Source organism: Barbatula barbatula (assembly GCF_947034865.1).
Source record: "Barbatula barbatula genome assembly, chromosome: 2".
NCBI classification, from domain to species: Eukaryota; Metazoa; Chordata; class Actinopteri; order Cypriniformes; family Nemacheilidae; genus Barbatula; species Barbatula barbatula.
Genome location: NC_136767.1, coordinates 21,951,596 through 21,977,295, shown reverse-complemented (window position 1 = coordinate 21,977,295; position 25,700 = coordinate 21,951,596). Strand labels below are relative to the sequence as shown.

Genomic DNA, 25,700 nt, shown 5'->3' with positions numbered 1-25,700 from the left:
GTTATTTTAGAGGCGTTTAGATTAGCAGAACAAACAGTAAGATTGTAATTGCAAACCAAAGCGACTGTGTAATTTGTATTCCTACACAACAAGAAATACTTCGTGTGTGTGTGTGTCTGTGTGTGTTAACGGAATGAACAGGGCGTGTTATTCAGTTTCAACACTGAACAACTACCAGGTAACATTCAGAATAAAATGCCCACCCCCCCGTTGCCCAATACCCCCCTCCCTCCCGCAACACATAAGAAAACACAAAAGCCCAAAGGTTTCATTATTATGAACCAGCATGCAAAGATAACTGAACAACAACAGAGTAATAATAATATAATTATAATAAAATAAAATTCTTAGAACGCAAACATGACTGTAGTAAATGCTTCATTATTGCTACAGTACCTAACAGTGTTCTCCACCTCACATATACAAATTCTGATCGCCTTCGATTCACAGTCTAGTACAAAAAATGCCTTTTTCATACGTTTAAAACGCGATTTCTGACTTCATCTGTTTTCTGTAATGAGCGTAGAAATAGAGCAGCTTATTAACGCTCTGTATAAATAATCTAACTTACATAAAATCCATTTCATTTCAGAAGATGCTTAATAATTACAATGTTTCTCATTTGGAGCACAGAGATCACCGCTGGTGCATCTCTGCACGTCCGTATTTACAAAAAGATTGAAAGCGGGTGAATTCGGCCTGTTTATCCTCTCGTCGATACAGTAGGTACACGTTTTACACACATACACATAGCAAAGCCTTGTCTGGGTGGGTTTCGAGTTTGAGGAAACCGCTGTGATTGTATGTTTTCCTTAAAAAGGTCCATATTCTTAAAATAGTACTCTCTATTGAAAATATTACAAGAGAAGTCCCTGAGACGGATGCTTGAAAAGTTGCACCCAGAATTGATTGTCTTGAACAGGAAATGGTAAAATCAAGGAATTGATTCACTAACGTTGGGCTGGGTGTTTGGTTACTGAGAGAACGATTAACAATTGCTTCATCTAACTAAATGTGTGCATGTTGTGTCCTTCATGTTATAATTCCTTCATAGTTAAGTGCTTTCGAGTGCATTTCACAATATAAATGCGTCAAGGGTAAAGTTCACTTATCAGTGAATCCGAATGTTCTTTTTCCTTCATATGATACTGACATATGGCTTTAGATCCAGTTAGTTCAGGTCAAGGGGGAAAGTGCTCTCATAATCGCCATCTGGTGGGATGAGATGGTACTGGAGATGTTTTCTCTCTGGACCAAGCAGGTCCAATCCCAAACTGTCTAGAATGTTGTGAAGTGTCTTAAACTTTATCTGACTGAACAACACACACTCTTGTCATAATAGCAGCACACAGTGCTATGAGTCTGCAATGTGAGTACACAAAGTGACACAATGACTTGAATGGCTGAATGACACAAAGATGATTGTCAGCACATGTCAGTAGATGATGTAAAAATGCTTTGCTGCGGATTACATAAATGCAGGATTTTAAATGACAGGAAAGTCTATTTAAAGGGATAGTTCACCCAAAAATAAAAATTACTCTTATCATGTCGAACCTGTGTGACTTCCTTTCCTCTGCAGAAAACACAAAAGAAAAATGGTGGTACACAGTTACTTCTATTGTATGGACACAAAACCAATGCAGGTGAATGGTCATTTTTGTATTACCAACATCCTTCAAGATTCCTTCATTTGTGTTCTGCAGAAGAAAGAACGTCATAGAGGTTTGAAATGATAAGCGGGTGAGTAAATGATGACAGAATTTTCATTTTTAGCTGAACTACTCCTTTAAGAATGCCTATCAATGGATCCTTATTTATTTATTTGCTTTGCTAAAATAATCTTTGACCAATTTAGTTACAAGAAATAGTTTTTAATTACCTAGTTGAGCCGTTAGTTTCAGTAGGATATATTATGTGGTTCTTGAACAACTTCAAGAATCTCATTAGGATCCGGTCCCAAAACTGGGAGCTCCTACATTATTTTCAAGGTTTTACAAGTACCCCGTATGTTTGCTGTTGACTAATATTGGTAATAAATCAAACTGCAATATTGGGAATGCTTCGTTTTAAAAGAGTTTATGATTGAAGAACGATTTCTTTCAAATGTCTCGAGTCAACATAAATTGTGTCCCTGCCTCCGAACACGCAGTTAAAGCCATTTTTTCTACATAAACTTGTCCCACATAATGTAAAGAACATTCTGTGAAAGTATAATCTAACTATCTTTAATATTAACTGAGTAATACCATGCCAAAGATTAGATTATAATTAAATTAATGCTTGAAATCAAACTTAATGATTATAACATAATCAGATTTTCCGACTTTATCCTGGTTTTTACAGATTGGGTCACTATTGCAAATTGCAACAAGATAAAATATCGAAATGAATTGACAAATAAACAAATGATGAGTGTTGTTACATTTTAAACCTACTGTACCTGATCTGGGCATTTGATGATGGTTTAGATATTATTGCTTAAGTAACAGATTCTACTATGAAGGCAACAGAAAAGAGATCTGATTGTTTAGCTACATATGCTTTCCCAGAATAAGAGCTACTATAACTCAACTACACTGATGTGTTGGTTTTGGCAGTGTGGCAGTAAGAACATATTTTGAGGCATTAAGGATAAAAAGGATTACAGATTAGAAGCAGTTGTGGGGGCTTCTTGTAAATCACGACTGACTGGATTGTTTTTCAGCAGTTAATGCAGAAAGTGTTATTGCAGCAATGACTGACAAGATGCTAATCGGCCACACATTTTTCGTAAAATATATATCTCTATAGTTACGTATGGAAAAGTATCCATTATCAATTTTCCCACTTTAAAAGTTTAAAATTAGTGTGTGCTTTTTATACATATCTACATAGCCCAGACAAGGCTTTTAAACGTGGCCAAACAAAGTTAGTCCCCTGTTAACCTTACACCAGTTTCTTGAATATTCTGTACAGGTAAAACTACAAAACAAATACGAAAAATGACATAGACAAGGTACGTGCCGCAAAGACGGGCCGCTGTTGTTTTTAAATATTGTCTAAAATATTAACAGAACGAGATTTAATACTGGAATACCGCTTTGTACTAAAGAAAAGACTACTTGATCATTTTAGAATGCAACCCCAACCCTCATTTCAATATAACAATATTTAAAAAAAAAAAAATTGTCAACCAAACAAATAACCGTACTAAATTTAAAGACACCTTAAATTGTCCTAAAGTCTGTACATTTCGTGGTCAAACTTGAAGGCGCCTTTTGTCGTTGGCGTATATATACATTCTTATGACTGTACCGGTGAAATTGAGTTGAAATGTTTTTGAAGTTCAGGACATTCCGAAAGTTTTTTGTAGCTGCAAAATATGGTGGGTACTGCGACATAGTGTTCATCGTCGGCCCATCGCTTGCCGAAGGAAAGACCTGTTGTTTTTCCATCCATTGTTGTGAATGTGCACGGTCATTTGGGCATGACGCTTGCGGCATCAGGGTTGAAGAGCTCTTTATAAAGGGGTGGGAAGAGCATGTTGACCGTCTCAGGGTGGAGCTGCTGAAAAGCCTGTAGCTCCTCGGTGTGGAGAGTGCACAGTGCCGACAGCGTGGGGATTCGACCAATCAGCTACAAGAGTGACGGAGGACCAGCGGAATAAGGGTCATGTGACTACAAATGCAATTCTAAATGTAGCTTTCTATTTGAGTTGAGGTGTATGTCTTTGGATCACTTGAAATGACCTACCTTGGCTAGCGCGTCCTCGTCCAGATGGTTCTTTTGCATGATGTGCTGCAGGGCAAAGTAGATTTTCTCTTGTAGCTTCTGCACTTTCCTGGGCTCCATTAACCACGGCCGGTCTACAAACACGAGAGAAAGTCAAATCAGTGTGTTTTGTGTAATACTGTCACGCTGCAAAGAATTTGTCCGGTAGTGAAGATTAGTCGTTTCGAGATGCTATAAGAAGAGGTTACAGATTTGCATTGGGCTCTGACCTGTAGATATGAGCACTGCAGCAGAAAACAGGGCGATCTCCTCTTCGGTTAACTGCAGTGAACACAGACTCTTGGAAAAGTCGAACACTGCACTGACCAGATCATCACACCCTGCAGGTGATACACACATTATATTTATTATACAGTAATATCACCAGCAGTTTACCATAAAAGGGACAGTTCACCCAAAAATGAAAATTTGTCATAATTTGCTCACCCTCAAGTTGTTCCAAATCTGTATAAATGTCTTTAATTGGAGGATTGCTTGAGACCAAACATTTCTGGGTCACCATCGACTACCATAGTAAGATAAAATGCTTTAGAAATGTATTTGTTCGGTTAAACACAAAAGACGATTTTTCTTTGCGTAATGTAGAAAAGCAAACAGTTCTGGGCCACTATTGACTACCATTGTCAATTTGTCTACTATGGTAGTCAATGGTGGTTTGGTTACAAGCATTCTTCCAAATATCTTTCTCTGTGTTCATCAGAACAAAGAAATGTATACAGATTTGGAACAACTTGAAGGGGAGTAAATGATGACAGAATTTTTATCTTGGGTGAACTGGTTTTCCTTTTGTACAGTATAAAGCGCAGAAAATGTGTACCTAGAGCTTTAAATATCTGCATGCCTCCGTATTTCCCCTCAAATAGAACCGTGTTGTTGAGAGGGTTGAATGCGCGACACATTCTGACCAGAACAACTTCCAAACAACCTGGAAAAGAGAATTATGAAAAGTATGTATATGTGTTCTAAAAATGATATTAAATAATCGTGTTAATAGTTTCGGTAATTGTGATGTTTTAGCAGCTGCTCCTCACCTGATTTCAGCAGTAATATCTGGTCGTTCTGACACAGTTCCATGAAGCCAGTGATGCGCTTGGCAAACTCTACCACATACTGAATGGCATGAGTTATCTGTATAGCGCACTGCTGCCACAACACGTCCCGTGTCTGAAACACACACAAACAGAGGCATCGTGGGTAAGCTTGACATTGCTTTCTACCTGCAAAACTTTCTGTTTCAATATTAAAGTGACAGTTCACCCAAAAATCATTCTTTCATCATTTATTCACCTACATGTCATTTCAAACCTGTATGACTTTCTTTCTTCTGCAGAAGATATTTTGACTTCCATTGTATGGACACAAAACCACTGAGACATTTCTCAAAATATCTTTTTGTGAATTACTTTTTTTGAGGGGGGGACTATCCCTTTAATGTTTGCAGCAAAGGTGAATTTGGTTATGCACCAAAGCTTTTTTTTATTATGTGTTCTTCAAACAAACAGACTCATCGACACTATTCTTTATAAAACATTGAGCTTTAACTAGACTAGCGGAGCAGAGTACAGCACTTCCAGTTTTAATTTAGTTTTAAAAAGTAATGGTAACATTTTTCCCTACTCATCATGAAAAATTGCAACAAAAAATAATTTGTAGTTTTTCATTTATGATATGTTCCAACAGAGCGCACTGAATATTGAAATTGTGATATCAGCAAATTGCTTTTGTGAGCTCTGCAATTCTTTCCCTGCATAAAGAATATTCATAGGCACCATTTCAAAGGGCTTTTCTGTAATTACCCATAATCCATTTGACACAGAGAAATGAAGAGGGCTTGAAGTGCGCCTGGCGCCCTCCACTATTGTGCTCCAAGTGTTCGTTAGCTAAATCTGTTAGCTCGCTTTCTTTCTCTTTGTATGGCTGCAGAGGTTGGATAGTATCGGCTCCAGCCGACTGAGATACTCTAATGAACTATGAGGGTGCAATCTGACTAAACATGAGAGAATTGCACGAGGGATGAACGCCGGCACCAGGTGTAAAAGCATGTAAATGAATGTACGACTGTGAACGAGGAGAAGTGAGAGTGCTCGGCTGATCGAGGAAGTGACCTCACACCTTGCTTTGGTACATCTTGACCTCTTCGTAGGAGTGCGTCTGCCAGGCTAGCTGCTGAAGCTCATCTGCTGTGTACTGACACGTCTCCAGATGGGACTTTATGATGTTCTGCGCGATTCGGTCTGGTTAAGAGAAAAACAGAGGATGTTGTCAACAGTAAGTTCATTTGAAACACAGTAAAACTACTATGAAATTCACGGTTATCCATACCTAACTCCCCCATGGACACTCCAGGTGCCAGCTGGCTGTCCTGATAGGAGCTGTAAGCGAAGAGGTTGGGAACGGGGGTTAAATCGTATATGGGTTCCTGCTTGATCTGCTTCATTCCTGTCATATCCAGACCAGACTGATCAGGGCTGGGCTGGGTGGAGTCAATGCCGTAGTAGCCTCCGGGGATGGCGTTCGGCTGTCCCTTGGGCATGTCTATGACGTGACCGTTGGCGTACGTGCCTCCTATCTCGTGGTTGAGGGTGCTGAGGCCGTTGGTGAGGCTGGAGGAGTAAACGCGGGCGAGGGCCTCCGCCTCGCCCGTCTGCTGCTGCCGCTGTTCCTGCATCCGCTGCTGGTGTTTCTGCACCTCTGCGTACAGAGAGTCCCTCTGCTTCTTCGACATGCGCCCGAATTTAACAGCTGGCGAGGGGAGAACAAATGAAAATGAACTGGGAATGAAGTAGCTTTTAAAGATGGTTGATGATGGGTGACTATGCCAGATATTTAATTCAATGTTAAGTTGGTTCTAAGAAGCACATAAAATAGATTTCTGTGAAGTATTTTAAAAGGAGACTGAAAGTATATAGACAGTTTATAGTTTTTTTTACATTAAATCAATGTTCAATTGGTTATGTTCAACATTGATGTAACATTAAATCAATTATCTTTGCTATCTGGTACTAGTATACTTTTAAGTGTATTATTTGAATACTACTTGGGACGAAATTGGCCCACTCTTTTGTTTATAAGTGTAGTTCTAAGTGTACTTGAAATGTAATAAACTTTAAATACACAACTAGTTGACTTCTAAACAGCATAAATCATATTTCTGTGAAGTATATGAAAAGAATACTGAGAGTATACTTTCTTATTATCCTACTGCTAGCATACTCTTCTGAAAGGACAAGCATTGTTGGATGATTTTTTAGTATACTTTGTGCCGAATAGCAAAGATAGTTTTTGTAATGTAGAATCAATGTTATATTGTATATAAAACTTAAACCTAATTCAACATTAAATCAGTTATCTTTGCTATCTAGTACTAGTACACTTGTAAGTGTATTATTTTAATACTGCTTGGGACCAAATTGGCCCACTTTTTAGTTTATAAAAGTGTACTTCTAAGTATACTTAAAGTGTAAAAGTAAATGTTGAATACACAACTAGTTTACCTCTAAGAAGCACGTAAAAAGATTTTGTTAAGTATTTAAATAGAAGAATGAAAGTATACTTCCTTTTTTAAATATTAGCACACTTGAATAACTCTTTTTGTAAGGAAAAGTATTTTTGGATTGCGTTCTCCAAGAAGTGTACATGCAATTCCCTTGAGGTAAAATTCTAGAGACATGGTTTTGAAACAGAACAAATGTTATTCTATAAAACAATAAGATTTCGCTCACCATCCCGGGACATGCCCAGAGCCAGGCACTTCTGTAGCCGACAGTGCTGGCAGCGGTTGCGGTTCGTTCTGTCAATCAAACAGTTGCGCTGACGGGGACAAGAGTATGAGGCGTTGTTCTGTTGACTCCGCCTGAAGAAACCCTATGATAGACACAACAACAATGAAAGATGCATTGTTAAGGATCCTATTAAGTATTATTCAACTTCAAACTGGGGGTCCCAAACTGGATCAAGGGGGGCCACAGTTTTGTGACATTTTATGAAATATATAATACATTTTGTGCAACCAAACGTCAGAAAAACAAGACCAACAATCAAAAGAATAAATGTTCTTGCATTGTATAGTTAAATATTAGTTTTTGGTTTAGTAAAAATTCCATGTTAAAAGTCTTTATTTTGGGGGCCACAAAAAGATTATACACTCTATTCAAAAGGAGTCTTACAACGAAAAAGTTTGAGAACCACTGACTAAAACAACCTTTAAAAAAACATCAATACTTTCGCACTTAAATGTTTATTTAGTAACATTGAAACATTAGAATAACACATACAGTATAATATAAAGAATGTTTCATAAATTAATTATATGTCTCATATTTTTGGCATATGTTTGCATCCTCCGGACGACTGTGAGTGCCATTCTAGTTGTGCGGGTAAATACTTCAATAGCACTGTAAAACCATCATCTCCAACGTTCAACACCTATAGGTACAGTGGTAAATATCTGTTGACAGTCCTAACAGTCATGGCACAAATGGTGGACTAAGCACTTGATCCAAAAAAAAGTGACTAGGACGATTTTGCTAAGGCCATTGATGGTTGCAATAGAAAAGATAATAAGGAAAAAAACATTCACTAACCTTGCAGCCTTCGCACGTGATGACTCCATAGTGGATGCCCGATGACTTGTCTCCGCAGATTTTGCATGGTATGACTTCAATTTGAGCTGAAAGGAGCGAACAGAGGTGAAAACATTACACAACCATTCGCCATTGTCTGCTTTGAAGATGCACAGCAGCGTTCCTCTCGGGTGACTATGACCACCTCAATTCTAAACATGATGTTGCCTTCACATTGGACCAGGATGTGCCTTTATAATTTGTGTCGAGAGACAGTTTTTCTTGCAATTTGTGGTTTAAGGAAGATTACACTTTCAGAGAGTGCCTTGAATGTACTATATCTGAAAGTTAAAGGGATACTTCACCCAAAAATGAAAATTCTGTCATCATTTACTCACCCTTAGATTGTTCCAAACCTGTATTCATTTCTTTGTTCTGCTGAACACACAGGTGGATATCTGGAAGATTGTCAAATCTCAGAGTTCGCTCAGAACTTTCCTTGTTGGGTGAAGTATCCCTTTAAGCACTTTCCTAAAAGTTCTCATGAAAAGCATTAAAATGCATTTTTGCATTAGCCTCTTTAAACGTAATGTTCGCTGTCAATTAATCAAGTGTTTTCTTGGTTACAAACAACCTTGCGCATTTGCTGTTAGAAGACCAATGTAGGAAAAGCTACAAAGCGACTTACTACAAACACATGGCCATAACCCTCCAACCTTTTCAGCTCAAGCATGTGAAACTAGGAAATGTAAAACGAGAACAAACCAAGACAGAACCTCAGGAGAGATAGAGAGAATGATAGAGAGAGGTGCAGAGATAGTAGAGAAACCAGTCTCTCTGCTGAGACTGCACACTTACAATAAAGAGATTAGCCAACCAATCTAATCCTAAATTATTTCCCACATGCTTGTTCCCCTGCTCTCACTGGGCTTATCTGATGCAGCAATTCTATATTAATCTTTCCTCACTCAAACACAAATTCACTTCTGTCTATTATCACATACAGAAAAAGAACAAATTATAAATTTTTGGCTTTGGACTAAAGGGACAAGAAATTAGAAATAATGCTAACTTATGAAACATAAACAGAGCAATGACAGACTCAGACACAATTTCAATACAGTGACAGCGATGATCACTCAGTATTTAAAAACTCTCGTGACAGAACCACAATCTCAAAACGATACTATTACAACTTTTGTAGCCAGGCGAGCCAAGATTGCTCTAGTTATTGTTTAAGTTAACGTTCTAGTGTCATTCATTTCAATATGACACTGTAAACAAAGGTTCAATCAAATATCTAATTGTACCTGAAGTAGCTGTAACACTCATTTTGTTGGTGTAAACTAAAGTAGTCGGATTGGTTTAGTCATATGAAATTATTTTTCTACCACACGAAACACAATTTCTTACCCGTTTACAACAAACAGAAACTGAGATAAACACCATTTAACCAAACAAATGACACAATCATTTTTCTTCTATGCCTCAGAAATGTTGCTAACACTCTTCTAAGTATATTTCTATTTTTACATCAGAACAAAGATCAGGAAGATGGCTAATAACATCTTCCACAAAAAAACACATACAAATGTTGATGCTCTCTCATTTGTAAGTTGCTTTGGATAAAAGCAAAATAAATGTAAATGAAATAGTTTCTTACCTATAACATCCGTCTTCATTTTCAGACAAAAGCACTTTAGTGGCAAACACACACAAGACTGCCGTGTGAAGCTCAGACGTTTGTAAGTGTGAGTACATATGTGATTGACTACATACACGTGTGTGTGTGTGTGTGTGTGTGTGTGTGTGTGTGTGTTTGTGTGTGCACGCGCTGCTAATCTCACTGAGACAATGTAAACTAAGAGAGGCAAACTAGTGTGCATATACTGTATATAATATGTAGAGAGCTTTTTGTACTCTGAATGTGTGTGCAATCCATTTATTGAACTGATTTCAGACCTGTATAGGTATGTGCAATATGTGCATAAAAATTGTACACACACATTCTGGACAGCGTAATTGGATTAACACAGAGACATGCACACATGCATATACGTTGACTAGTATTGTATAGTTAAGCTGTGGCTGGTCTACCTCTGCGTCTTCCTGTCTCTGTCTTTCACCAGATAGACCAAAGCCACAGTGTCTGTGAGTTTGGCGGTTAAGGGGGTGGGGGTGCGCCCCCAACGACCCTCAGCTATAGGCGCCACACGCAAAGTTGTTCCCATGGCAATGTCACCTTCTGTCAACTGCCTGTCCCTGAACTCTCTTTAAAAACGGATGCACTTGAGTAAATATAAATATGTGTGTCATTTTAGTACAAAGTCGCAAAGACAATTTCCTTTAGGTTAGGTGGATGCAACATATCTTCTGACGTAATAAACAAGTGAGATTATAGAAACCACTATAAAATACTGTATGTTTTCTTTAAACGACTCACCTCTTATCCCCGAAGCTTTATAGAAACGGTCTTTGAAGTGGAAAAGTGCTTAGCACATCACATCAAGGTCTGAGCAGACGAAAGCACTTTTGCTTGTCCGAGTGCTACGTTGTTTTAGAAATCTTCGTTGTCCTTCCAAAACCTTGTATGTTTTACTTTTTCATGATTACATACTGTGTTGTCAAAGTTGACATGCACTTTTCAATAGTTTTTATTGATTATAAATTTGCAAAACCCTGTGAAAAACATAAAGGGTGACTAAAAAAAGATTCATGACAAAAAATGTAATCACAAATATAGAGATACGAGGTTTCAGAAGGAAAAACAGCAAAATATAAGCCATTCTTGCTTCTTGTAAAGGATTTGGATGTCGACAAAAGCGTTCAGCTGCGCACAATTTCAAGATCATTCGCATTTTTTTTTGCGTACGTTCGTTCTGCGAATCACGTAAACAAGCTGTGAGATATTCTATGTAAAATCAAATTTAGCAGGGTTTCTACGCAGCATTTTTTAAATGAGGCCCTTGGGGTGCACATAAACTGAAATACATAAAAATCTCTTCTCAAAAAAAAACTAGCACATGCTCTTCTTGCTTTAAAGGTCAAATAATAGAACATTGCGTTTCAGCAGACAAGTCATGGCTGTTTCCTAACAATGTATAAATGCATCAGGAACTGATTGAGTTATTGGCCCCTGTCTCAGAACACTGGACTGGTTTCTCTCGTGACCCACTTTGACCATTGCCAAAACCAAACTGGGTCAAATAGAGGCCTAAACCTGCCGTGAACACTTTCAGATACACAAAAACGAGTTATTAAATACTGCTTTCATCTTGAAATGTACAGAACCGGCATCCAGCTATTTATAGTCTTACGAAAGCGGGGCATTAGGAGTGCCAGGCCATATTCCAATGTGTGTTTGTTTATGTATTGCTATACTGTGTATGCGTTTATTATTATGTTTATTTAGTCGCCAACACAGTGTAAACGTTTGGATTATCTAAAATAATTGAAGAAATTGCAAGTGAAAGTTAAGAAATATGTGAGGTTTTGGTCCGAATGAATATATTGGAAGTGTCTGTTTGTGTGTTAGAATGGCCACAGGGTCTGTGTGTGTAGACCTGTCATAAGTAATAAGGAGACGTCCGTGTCAATGTCACGGTTGCCAGGACGACCACAGCCTCCCTGGGTTTGTGGGTAGGAGGGCTGTATAGTGTGCCTGTCAGAGCGATCATCCACACCACCGTGACATTCCAACAGGATGTGATGTCATCGCCAGCCCTACCAATACAACCACACTGCGCATTTTTCATTGTTTCACATATACAAATTGGAGCTTTTTTAAAGGATTAAAAACCTCAAAATATGCAAACGGAAAACCTGTAGCGGGCTGTTATTTGGGGAATTAGTAACGTCTAAAATCGTGTATATAAACCCATTACAGATTCATGTTTTATGGCACGAAGTGTCCATCTGTCAAAACCCATCAATGTCAAACCAGAGAGTCGCAATTAGTTGATATAGTTATAAATGAAACTGTTATTTGACAAAAGGAAGCATGCGGTTATTCAGACTGCCGTTGCTCATGAGGTTTAGGCCACTCGGGGGTTACGTAAGAAAGGGAGTGCAACGCTGGCGATTCCACAGTTAAGAGGAGCTGAGCCCTCCAGGCTTAGCCGAAGATGGACAGAGACTGCGGATACCACACACAACATTAAGCAAACTTAAATCACAGGGAGGCACTGTTTTACATTCCACACAAACAGGGTTGATACCCGTGGCGGGAGTTTGAGAGATTCATTTATGTGTAAAGTGAACAAGACACACGCGAGAGGCACGTGGATGGTGTAATTGATTCCTAATGATATGAAGCTAATTTCTGTCCCAGGAGAAGTTCCCACTCTCTCTAAATAGTTCTTTAATTAGCTTCATTAAAGTAGATATGAGCACCCCTGCAACTTCATTTATTATAACACACGCACGCCCGCACGTGACGGAGAACGCTGATAAATATTGGCTTTCTGTACCACCTGTCATGTCGGTTGTCTGGGAGACAGATGTGTATCAACATGGGTCGTGATGCAATAATTTGGTAAACCATAATTTACATGATAATAATTGTCACTTTTGTGACAGTACCTGCCAGCTGTGTACAGTATCTTGTAAATGTACCCAATGTATCCATACAGAAACCCGATACAGTTTTAGAGATACATATCTCTAAAATTTCACTTTATATTTAGAAATACAAGTATATATCCGTACATATATTACGTATAAAGTTACGTTTGAATTACATAGATATGTAATTTTCCCGGCACTATTTTTGTGGGTATTCATTTAATAAAATGATAATGACTCCCTGGAACCTAGTTTGCGGCATAACTTCAGGTGACTGAACTGATAACGTCAAGGTCTTTTATTTTAGCCCGTAGACGGAAGGCAATTTAAAGCCTTTGCTGTAAATGACTCCTGTATGCATACGATAAGATGTTGTTTTGTCATCTGGCAGCCGGCCCAGTGATATTCCTTGTTGGGATACGCTTAACAGTGACGCTAATACATTGTGTAGGTGGAAGATTATCTTGAGCATGCACACTTGTGAACATGTCAACAGTCAATGTCTCTTTAGAAACAAACATTCGATGATGCATAGTCAAAATGGCACCAGTATGGGCAGTGTCGTTTTTTCAGCCAACATCTGTCCATTGCATACAAATGTACATTTACTGTATGTTTAAAGAGTCGTGGTGAGGGGCTAGTTGTAATGGCAGCTCATCACCATAAGGTGGCACGTTGTCCAGATTGACAGGTGCCTGGGGTGGAGGTTGCTTGAATCAAGAGGGGCAGCCTGTGACAGCATGTGGCGTTCATCTATGTTTTACATCATTTCCTTCAGGGAAGGGCTCTGTGATAAAGGCCTTGGGCGTATAGCTACACAGCCTTCACTGTCAGCAACATTATCATCCTGATTCTCACAACCATCCCGTTGAGGATTACTACAAAAGATAATTAGGACAACTCCGTATGGGAATAGAAGACATATTTCACTTTTTATGCCTCTTAGTCTTAAAGATATATGTATATAGCCACCCGCAGTATCTTTATTTAAACACCCCAACATTTTTAAGGGAACCATTTTTAGAGATTAACTCTTGTACAGGGTAGCGTTTATGAAGCCAAATTATACCGAAACATCTGCAGTCCTTGTTTGGTTCATTGATTTATGAAAAAAGTAAACTAAGACTTTGAATTAAGTGTAAAGTCCTTTTAATAAGATAATAATAAATATTATTGGGTAAATGTTAACTTTGTGATCTATTTTATTAATGTCAATGCTAGTGCCCTTGATGTATTCTTGCACAGCAAATCTCACTGTACGTCTGTTGTCTATTTGGCACATTGGCTCGTATTTAAACCTGTTGCTGAGGCGTAGCTGTTAATTGTTTAATGGATGAACATTTTAGATCATTCTGGTAAGCGCACCTGCACTACCTTCTTGTACAAACGCTTATTGTAGGGGCTGTGTGAAAACTTGAATTATTCAGATTTTATTCCTATTCTATCTTTTAAACGTTTTAAAGGAACGGCGGTAGCCTATTTATTTGTGCATCTTCATTTATGTCAAAGAAGTTTCCATACTTTTGCATTCTGGGTAATAATGACACCCCTCCCCCTCTTGCATTGTCTATCAGTGCATCTGTACATGCAAGGTGAACAAGAGAGCGAGAGTAAGATTGTAGAGAGAGAGAGTGTCAGAAGGTGCTCACTTTCCTAAACCATCTCACCCCTCCGTGTGTGTGTATGCGTGTGCGTGTATTGAGCACTTTTATGTCAGAGGGCATAGTGTTGCTGGAGTTATGTCTTTAGTGCGGTGTGTGCATTTGTTGATGAGGCTGCAGGCATTTCCCCATTGGCCTGTCATCAGCTGTGCCAGGCTCAGGCATCTTTGATCTGAGATTTGATTGGCTGCCTCGCTGAGGCTACAGAAGGGGACACGCTGGCATGCATTCAACATCTAAAGAACACAGCACAACATACTATATCTGATATTAAAACTACAAGAACTGTGTGTTGGTTTAATAGTGTCATTAGAGCATTTATTTAAACAAAATGTATTAAGAGAACGCAATAAAACACATTCAACTAAAATATTGAATGCAGGTGTTTATATATATTTTATAAATTGCCTTTTTTGCCATTAGCCTTAATAATCAACACTGTAAAAAAAACGTAATTATACAGAATCTTACTGTTTTTTAACAGATTTTTCACGTATAATCGCCCCAATAAACTGAAATTGTATCAGATTTGACTGTTTTATTAACATATTTGTCTTTTTTTTAAATACGGTCAAAACTGTCCAATTACAGAAAAACACTGCAAATTTTCAAGAAAACTAGAAAAATACATAATTTTATGGGGAAAAAACTGTTATTTTTACAGTATATTTCTAGTGCCCCAGCTGCCAGGAAATGTCTGTAAAAAATGTATACAGGATTTTTTTACAGTGAAGTGAGATTGCTATATGAATGATAAGTCTTACAACAGACAGTTTGGACTGCATAGACATCCTCATCACAGAGTCAATGAGGAAATACACAAGGCAAGATGTTTCTATAAAATTCTATACATCCTCTCTTCCCATCCCGGTGTGATGTCAAACTGAAAAAAGGCATAATACACAAAGGAAAGGAAGTTGTCATGGCCAAACCTCTAATTGTTGGGTACATCTCTCAAAAAGCCTAATATGTCTAAGATGCATACGGACAAAAGAGTGACCTCTCAGTGTTATCTCAGATAAAATCACTTAAGACGACTGTCCTCTACAGAAGACAAAGGAACTCGCAGCCCTTTTACGATAGCTTCACTCCATCCATCTGACCTTCACGACCTGCCTGCCCTCAACCAACACAACCCCATTGACCTACTCAACCTTTGAACTTTCATTTAAGACACAATGTGTCTGTGGACAAGTGTTTAACTAACAAGTCATTAGCAACAAAATAAAAAACACCCCTTTTCATATTAGAGACTGATGTTTTGTTACTAGCAGTTTTAAGTGGACAGAGTTTGCACATACTGTAACACAAGTCTGTCACTGTGGCCCATTGGGCTTCTGCATGTGTGTTTGTGTAAACTGTTAAAGTGGGTTAGTAAAAAGTCACTCAGCCTAAGGGTGTCATAGTTGTGTCATATCTTTATTTTTGGACAGTGTCCTCTCTCAGTCTTCTCCCTTCAGAATTACATAATCCTACATGATTGGTCAAAGGATGTACAGTAAAAGTTTAATATGTAAACATGAATGTAACAGATTTTAACTACATTTAACGGATGTTCCTTTTAACAAAAACTGTAAAAATGAACAAGGATTAGAACAACTTTATTCATTTAAAAATTAAGTGGGATAAATTGAGTGGATTAGAAAATGTTTAAAGAAATAAAAAAAACCACTAAAGATGGAAGGTAATAGCTGCACTTCTTACTCTTATGAATATGTGAATGGTTTATTTAATATCAAATGTATGTACATAACTATCAGATCTACAAAAAAGCTATTGAACATTTTGAGCATTACTGGGAGGTAAAGATTCAGTTCATTGACCACTTGTGTGTGAATGAAAACCAGAATTTTAAAAATGAAATCTTTTATTGTACAGGAGACCGATTATATAAGCTTTGCAGCTTCATTAAAAAATGTGTAAAACAATTTATGACCTGTTTATGAAACAATTCATAAAACCGGAGAAATTAAAAGGTAACAAATATAAAATAATTTCTGCACTAGAAAGGGATTTGGAGGATAAAGTTTAAAGACTATTCTTTAATGGGGTGTTTAACTATGGAAAAAAATAGACGTCTTTTGACTCAAAACCATACAGGGATTCAATAAATTTAAAATGTATTCTACAGATATAGTCATATTTTAATAAAATATTCAGTAAACATCATTCTAGAGTGATTGCTGCAACTGACATCAATTAGCTGTGATACTGATTATTGCCTATTATTTACATACTACACATACAGTATTGGGACATGAGATGTTTCCACATCACAGCTGGCACGGAAATAGTTATGTCGGCTGCTAAATGGCAAACCAGCCCTGATTTCCATCAAAATGCCTCTGTTCTCTAAATATTGGTATGTAGATGTGTGTGCGTGTGTGCTCTGTGCGTCTCTTTACAGCTTTCCTCTCAGGACGGGATGGTAATAGCTCGCCTTAGGCCACAATTTAATTCCATGTAACGAGGTCCTTCCCCAAAGTGGCCCCAGGAGCCCCTCTCTGAAAGAAGCAAATTGATCACAAAGACAAACTAAGGCCTCTCTTCACCTGAGAGCTCAGTCTCTCTCTCTCTCTCTCTCTCTCTCTCTCTCTCTCTCTCTCACTCATCATTCTATCTCGCTTGTTCACTCCATCTCAGTATCCTTATCTGTCTTAACTTCTGCTCTTCATCTCAATCTCTTTAAAAGCCTGTTTTAAAGGCTCACAAACAACTCTCCTGTTATAATTTTTTATTACAATTTCAGTCAAAGGCATATGCACACGGAACGATGACATACTTCCGCTAAAATCTAAGCCAGCTAGGTCACTTCCGCTCTCATACCACTAAGCAGATTTTTCACCAAGTGATAATAATGTGTTTAGTAAAAAAACGTATATTCTTAATATTCAGGCGAACCCACAGAACTACTGGTGAGCATTAAGTGCCTCTGTGATCACTTTTTCATATTTGTTGATGTACCTTGAAACTGAGATTTTACGTCATTTTGAAATTATGCACAATTAATCACATTAGTGTGCCTTTGAAGTTTGCTGTGTAAGGTCAGGTGTGCACTTTGGAGATGCAATGGACAGAGGGTAATGAAATATAATATGAGTTTCTATTGAGTTTCTATCAGTTTTCCCTGAAAGTAAATTTAGAAGATACTGATTGAGGACACAAAACTCATTTACCACAGAGAGAGAGAGAGAGAGAGAGAGAGAGAGAGAGAGAGAGCTCCCTTTTCTATCCAATTTCTGTGTAAGATAACAATGTGTCTTAGGAGTCATATGACGCGATTTCTTCCTGTATCTTGGGTGTTCTACAAGTTCTTCATGCATATATAAGATGTAAAATGGTAAAAATTTTGGTTCTCAAACCAAAAGAGATGTTTTATTTAAAAGCGGGGGCTAATCCAAACCTGCCTAAATGCCTTGTTTAAACACGCTCTCTCCATCAGTTCTTGAGAAGCATTGAAGAACACCGCCCAAAATTTATAAGCAAGGAAAGAAGGCGTGTCTATTCCCGCTGTATTGTTGTTGTTGTTGCTGCCGCCATGTCGTGGAGGCGCTGTGTGTTTCATTACGAATTAAAAACTACTGAGTTATAGGACAAAATTATAAATCGGTGGTTACGTTTTACAACACTGTTCCAAAACAGCACAATAATGCAGGGTATGTGAAAACTAATGTGGTTTATTTTAACGCAAACCGCGGAAACACTCTGTATTACACCAAATACACACAATAATTTTCGTTTTAGCCATCCAATATGACCCCTTTAATTCTGCCCTTTAGTTTCTCTCCGTCTCTTTCTCTCCTCGGTGCCTGAGGTGGAACAGTAAGTCTTTCAACAGAAACAACATATTTCTGGACACACTGTATCATGCTGAAAAGACTATGGGAAAAGGCCAGCAAAAGTATGTTTATGTAGTTTACATATACTGCATCCAAAATAAACAAATAAACAATACATGTTGAACAACATGTATTGTAAAGTCTGTCTCCAGTAGTGACCCCTAGCAATGCCACAGCAATGCCACTCTACTCCCAGGAAAAACACATCCCGATACAATTTTACCTGAGTGCAATGTCACTTTGAATACAAGTGTCTGATGAATGGATACATCTCAAATATTCTCCAAAGATGATGTGGAGAGCCTCTCAGACCCCTCCTGCAGCATTTCAAAAGCCCCAGGTGTCACTATCCACAGCACACTTTGCTGAATGAATGAACACCAAGTGAAGGCAAGACCAGTCAAAGAGAACTAATAAAACCGACAAGCACCAAAGCAGAGAAAACATGCAGAAATGCAGCTGCCGCAATACCGCGGGGAGGACACGTTAGCCTTATAGTTTCGTCACTCAGAGATGTTTTCTCATGCACACTAAAGTATCTTAAACAAGCTCTCGATAAACAAATGACACACATTGTCAGTCAATACTACAATGCTTCACAAAAACACTTGAGGGGATAAGACAACACTTACAGTTTAGGAAACTTATGCAGTCACATAGCATTAAAATCTTTACCTTTCATTTCAGTACCTACATAAAATGTGAGTAGGATTCTGAATTAACTTTAGGAAATCTGTAAAATGAAGGGACTAAAGAATGTAGCATACTGAAGGGATTAGGTTTGTGCCGGCTACGCAACTCAGTTTCGTTCTCACTTTAGGGGATTACATCTCCGGGTTTTCTTTGCGTAATCTTTCTCAGGTTACGTAAGTACAAGCTATTAGTCAGCAGAACAGTGAAGGAACTAACAGCTACAATAAACAATTGATCATATGATATTAGTACCGATCTAATCTTCAGACATCAAAGCGAAACACTAGGACCACAGTGAAATTCACAGCACTCACCACAATGTGGACAAATTACAGTACATTTACATTTATGCATTTGGCAGACGCTTTAAACATTAACCTGAGTTCAGATACCCTGTCTTGTGGTTTTGCAGTAATAACCGCTTCTACTGGAAACCCCAACGATCTGAGTGCTGAACTTTATGGAGTATGAAATAAAAAAGCTTTAGCCATTTATCACACCGGAATACCTCAAGGTAGCCTTTTAAATTACATTTGTGTTTTTTTTTCAACTTATATGAAGTTTTTATTGTTTTTGCATTAAAAAGGGGATACTTTAAACATATATTTTATGTAGAACACAGCCCATAAAACAGCAGCACAGTTATTGATAGTTATTGTTGGCCTGCTGCCTAGTTAAAGATTTGGAGCAGTTTGTAATCTATCTTTTAACGTGGTCATGTGAACAGTGATAGTTAAACAAATGCAACACTCCATAAGGTTGTACTTGTTAACATGAGCAATGCCGTTTTGCATGATTTAAGTGTTGTTAATGTCAATACAATTTTCCATGTTAGTTCATGCCGCATTAACTATATGTTAACAGCTACAAAATCTGATTTGAAAAATGTATTGAGAAATGCCAAATTTAACATGAAATAACATGAATAAAGTCTGTTGAAGTATTGTTCATTGTTATGTTAATAATCCAGTGATATTAAAACATACATGGGTCAAAAGATTTGCTGTGTGGTTCCTGCTCATGGTCAAGCAGGCCATGCATATTGATCCAACTCTTCAGCAAGCCTAGCCACGCAACGTCAAGCAGGTCGATGGAGAGAGGGCCTCTCCCTCTGGGAGCCAATGTGATGCTAAAAGCTATTGGCATTGGGAGTTCATGCGTAACTTTGTCTCTTTTTGTGTCTGTGGCTTTGAGTTTTGCGCAGCACGTACTGAGACGAGCCTGGGCAAAACAACATGGCAATACAGCTCAGTAATATTCACAGAAATCACAGGCTGGCATGGAGTAAACACGCCAGACATGTTTGCTTGCTTTCCTTTAAAAAGCAAACAAATAAAAAATGGGAGGGGGTTTGGATGTGATCAGTTTGAATGTGATCTGCGTGTGACAGAGTTGTGGGAAAACTAACACCAGCCCTGAAGCAGCACTACACAATGAAATAGAGAAGACGTGGTTTGAAACAAGTCACTACAATGGACACCATAACCCCTGAGATATGTATTGAAACACATTGAATGTCTGTGTCTGATCAGCACAGCAATCTCCCAAATGTGTTGACCAATTGAAAACATCTGTGTAAATGATTACACCCTTACACAGCAAACAAACTTAACTGTATTAGTGAGATAAATGAAATGCATGCTTTCAGAAAGTATTTTAAAGCATTCCTGAACTTTCTTTTTAAATCAATGGTGAGGTTAAAAATAAAGCATTAAGCATTGTAAAATAAAGAAAAGTCAATAATAATTGAGTGAAAAGATTGGCTTCTGCTTGAAGTAACAGGCTACTAACTAAATCCTATAAACAAACATGAAATATTGCGTAAATTGTAAATTAAAACCCATAATAACTAGCAATGATGAACAAATAGGCTATTTAATTAAAAAATAGATTTATTTCATTTCAACGTTGTTTGTCTATTACACAAAATCTAGCTTATTAAGAAATAACAAATGGAAGCGTTCTGAACAAATAATGGAAATTATTACCGACCATTCCCCTAAAAAAATCTGTTACGAAGTTTTTCCCAAAGATGCGACGACTAAAATGAAATAAACAAATATAATAATATTTTAAGATTTGTGTCACCTTAAGTATTTAGATTTTTTATACGTAATTTTCATTTCTATACAATTAAATGACAAAGTAGTGGAAAACAGGAGCACCGCAGTTGGCCAACGGAACCGGGTTCAGAAAGGGGCCTCTTCTGATGTAATTCTTTCTGACACGGTCCTTTGGGGCATGGAAAGAGAGAAGCAGAGAGATGCTCTGGGGCCGAGGATATGTTGTGTCACAGAGATGGAGTTTTTAGCGTTTCCCCGGGCGAGCGGCCTTTTCGGACATTCAAAAGTTTGTCCGGGCAGAATAAAAGAGGGACAAACCTGCGCAGATTTCCCGTCTTGCAAAGTTCATGTTTAACATGTCGAAACGTATTGCCCATTTATTTATAGGCTGCATTTGTTCAAATATGTTACTGGACGAAACACTAATAAATAACGGAACACCAAGCGCAACAACACGCGTTCTGAAATATATTTTAAATAAGGTTTAACGTCAACATTTTTATTTCTTTTTTTCCAATGTTATGTTTTTCGATGTAGGCTAATGATGTTACAGTTCTGGAAATGATACACGTTATACATAAAATAATATAAGTTAAACCTGTGAACAAAACTTTTTTTGAAAACAGTACTATATTATAAAAATAGTACAAAGACGCCATGAACTGAAATTTGAAAAACTAATATCGCAAACTAATAGAACAAACGAAATACTTTTTTCTATGTTGCACTGTGCTATATTTTGCACTTCTCTTTCAACTCAAACTCACCATAATCTAAGTTTTCAGACGTTTGCACGCTATGGTCGTTGCGATTGATGACAACTTGAATGCGCCTACAACAGCCCGTGGAATAGGGAACGCGCGCGCGCTGCTCCACGCGTGTATAACTCGCAACACGGGTCGCGCGGACACTGCTGCACTTCGACGCTTTCAGCGCGCAGCGGCGCCTAACTGACGGAAATGGGTCAGTAGAACGCATGACACAAACTCGTGCGTTTGCACACGCCGTGAAAGTCTGTCTTAAAATATTACGCACCTCACTTCCCAGAACAACACAGGTAGTGTGGATGCAACTCTGTTCCCAATGTGTTCACTTTTTTCTGCGCGTACATCCAGAGAGACTTTGGACTCCTACTGTAGTCCAAAGAGGCTGCCTTATCTCACATCCATATAAATATTTAATTAAAGAAACAAACCTTCAAATCGATAACGTGAAGTATTCGGAAGCACACAAACAAAACTCTTTGGCAACGACACCCTTTAGGAAAGTTGGAGCGGAGTTGTTGTCTCGTTCTCTAAATAAAACTGTCTGTTAAAAGCGCGTGGACTCCATAAACACGAGATTGGGATTAATGTGCTGCATAGCTCTTCGGAACTCGAATTCTCGTACATGGACCTGAACGTGAATTGCATCTGATTTAAGGAACGCTTGCGTGTACGTTTCTTCATCTGACACATGTCTAGACTTAACGCGTCTCTTTAAAAGCCCCATTAACACGAACATAATGAATTTATGAGTAAACGTGTATCTTTAAAAGCTCCATTGCCACGAACAGAACGAATTTATGAAAGCGACAACAGCTAAATAAACTGTGTGCGGACAGGACACCGAGATGAGAATAAGACCACAATCTATTCCTACTCAACCGACGGTTGCGTTCCTACCTCGCATAGTGGTGGCGTCTTGCTCCCGAACGCGTCAGTCATGAAGAAACAAACATAAACCAGAGTAAAAAAACAAGATCCTTGGTGAAGTTTCGTCTTGTCAACGTCAAAATGCGAGACTGCCGTGCAAAACCATTCCAGAGGCGCGCGTGAAGCGGTGGAGAGGGAGCAGCGCGGTAGTACGACTCTTCAGGCCAGCATGCGCGTTTTCACATGACATCTGCGAGCGCATATACCCAGCGGAGGTTTTCACTGCCCCCGAGAGCGCGGAGGAGAGCGAACGGCGGGCGCGCGGAAGCCCGGATTGGACTGACACTTTTTGCTCCGCCTACTTTCTAGCGTCTTCAGTCATTAAGTTGTTTAAAGCTGATAGTCCGACACTTTACAGACACGCGGGACTGTTCACGGTGCACACACGCACACCGCGCGCGTAGACTTCGTTTCTCAGTGATGTCTCTAGAAAACCAAGAACTCCTTTTGCATTTATCAAGTTATTCATGCGGTTTTCTTTTTCCTTGTAACACTTGCTTCGTGATAGTATTTATTTTCCTTTGGATAGATTGTGCATTGTGGATGTACATAATTATAAAGTAAATATTTTTATGCATTCATATATTTGGTTCATGAGCATGAAATGTCATCAGATAAAGAAAAAGTTCTTTAGGGTGCAAAAATACATAAATAAAAAACACATGACCTTTTTTTAAGATACTAATGTATACATCACATCTCATTAGGGCTGATTCACTACATACATTCTAAAAGCAAATTGCACAGCATATGAAATTGCCCACTGCCTGTGTATGTGTGTGTGCATAGGGGGAGGTGGAGACTGTGCCATAGACCCATCCAGGCAAGGCAAGGACTAACTGCCCAGAGCACATCACCACTGACCTACATTTCTTTTTTTCCCTTTTTTATTTTCCATTTCCCCTGTATGGGCAAACTCATAATTGTGATGTAATGACAAGAAGCGAGCATGACAATAAAGCAGACCGCTCCATTTGAGATTGTAAGGTATTGTCCAGCAGTGACAGCACGGTTGTTGAACAAAAAGCTTTTTTGCAGCTATTCAGGAAAGGGCTGAATTTTGAAAAATGAAATACATGTAACCCGTGAAGTGGAATGAATAGGTCATAGTGCATGTTACATGTAATTCAGCAAAGAAAATGTAAAAAGTCTTTTAAAAACACAAACTGTAATAAATATGTGTCATTTTGTGAAGAACTAGCCAAATATGAATTCTGGTGTCTGAAAACACACTTGCCACTGTACCGTAATATACCAAAAACTATAATGAGCATTACATGCATTGAGCATCCACTCATTCTGTTCTCTTCTACTGTCAGTTTAATTCTGTTAAATGTATCTGTTTTTGTAATATATTGCTGTCAAATAGAATTGATCCAGAATGTCTAAATTGTGATGTTATTTCTCATAAGTGCACAGTACTCCTCAATAATGATTTGTCGGTCGGTCCACCTCACCATTAGTCATTTTTGGGCAAAAAAACGGATAGGGGTCCACAGACAGAATCATTAGAAATTATTTATATCTCCTGTTTTAAGGTTAAAGCATATCTGTGCAACTCCGTTTGTCCTTGAATCGACCATCATGAAGTTAACTTAAATATAATTGGATAAGTTTCCATTGAAAATAAAAATTAGGGCACTTTTTCTCAAAGGGATTCCCCTTAACTCTCAAATGACATATGTCTTTATATTGCACTCTGGAAACAAGCAGGTGTTTGTTAAAAAGATAATATTTTATGAGGAAGTGATTTAAAATCACAGACCTGAAGATCGAGAAGCGTTTTTATGTGTATCTATGTCAAGTATCAATCTTTTTCTATCACTGTTTAATCTGTTATTTAGGTATGTAGATCAGAGTTCACCAGATAATTGTCTCCCCTCGCAAATCTTCATGTCAAATGTCAACATGCTGAATCTCAGGCAAATCCTTGCTGTGGTAATGAGTTGAGAGAGAGAGAGAGAGAGAGAGAGGGAGTGAGAGAATGACATTGGCTTTCAGAGAGAGAAAGAAGAGACAGAGGGGAAAATACACTTGAGAAATTTACAGAAAGATACCACAAGTGACAGAGGCAATTTCTGGGAAAGAATTACTTCATCATAATTTCAATCCCAAAAAGAATTGGAAAGAAAGCCCTAAAGGAGGCGAGCCATGTCACCTTGAAAAATGGCAATGGAAAAGATCACTAAACTTCTCTATGCACATACCTGCACGTGCTCTCTTACTCTTACACACATATATACACGCACACAAGCACCACAACAAATTAAATACTTTTTTTTAATCTTTTTTTATATTTTGCATTCCACTCGACAGAAATAGTGCAATGTCTTCCTGAAAGGTACATAGAGTAAATCATGACATTACAAATATTGACAGCTCTCTATTTAAAAGTGTGTATATATTTGAATATAATAATCTTAATTATATTATTATTAATTACGTTGTGCATACTGATATATGATCAGATATACAATAAAGAATCATTTCGGCTCCATGTCAAAATGGCCCAAAATAAAGCCAAAGGGACAGAGTTATAATTTCATTGCGAAACTAATGAAGTAAGAGCTCATCTCATCTGTATCAGCAAGTAATAAGCTGATTTCTCATCAAAGCTCTTAATAAGACCAACAATGTAACTGCCTTCCCATCAACACAGTACCGAAGTCTGCCAATCACTTCATTTTAATTGGATTTTTTCACTCTTTTTAACAAAGCTATTAAGATATTAAATCAAATGTTACATGGAGTGTGTAGAGTTTTTGTATGACACATTAAAATATACTCACATGCCCCGAGGCAAACTCTCCAAATAATTTTCCTGCTGATTTAGTTTTCAAAGTGTATAGAG

At 38.1% G+C, this 25,700-nt stretch overlaps 1 protein-coding gene across 2 annotated transcripts; it reads right to left on the bottom strand.

Annotated features, from left to right (window-relative positions):
* Positions 1-362: 362 nt before the first annotated feature.
* rorb (RAR-related orphan receptor B) lies at positions 363-23,130 on the bottom strand. 2 transcript variants are annotated; one of them, XM_079485735.1, is made up of 10 exons: positions 22,820-23,130; positions 8,358-8,443; positions 7,497-7,638; positions 6,097-6,516; positions 5,887-6,008; positions 4,806-4,938; positions 4,592-4,699; positions 3,984-4,094; positions 3,736-3,848; positions 363-3,618 (listed from the first exon to the last, which is right to left on the bottom strand). In XM_079485735.1, the coding sequence occupies exons 1-10, from the start codon at positions 22,824-22,826 to the stop codon at positions 3,460-3,462; spliced, it is 1,401 nt and encodes a 466-aa protein (XP_079341861.1). In that variant the 5' UTR covers positions 22,827-23,130; the 3' UTR covers positions 363-3,459. The 2 variants fall into 2 exon arrangements, with proteins under 2 accessions (XP_079341861.1, XP_079341862.1); XM_079485736.1 differs by lacking the exon at positions 22,820-23,130 and adding an exon at positions 9,025-9,197.
* Between the last annotated feature and the right edge of the window lie 2,570 nt (positions 23,131-25,700).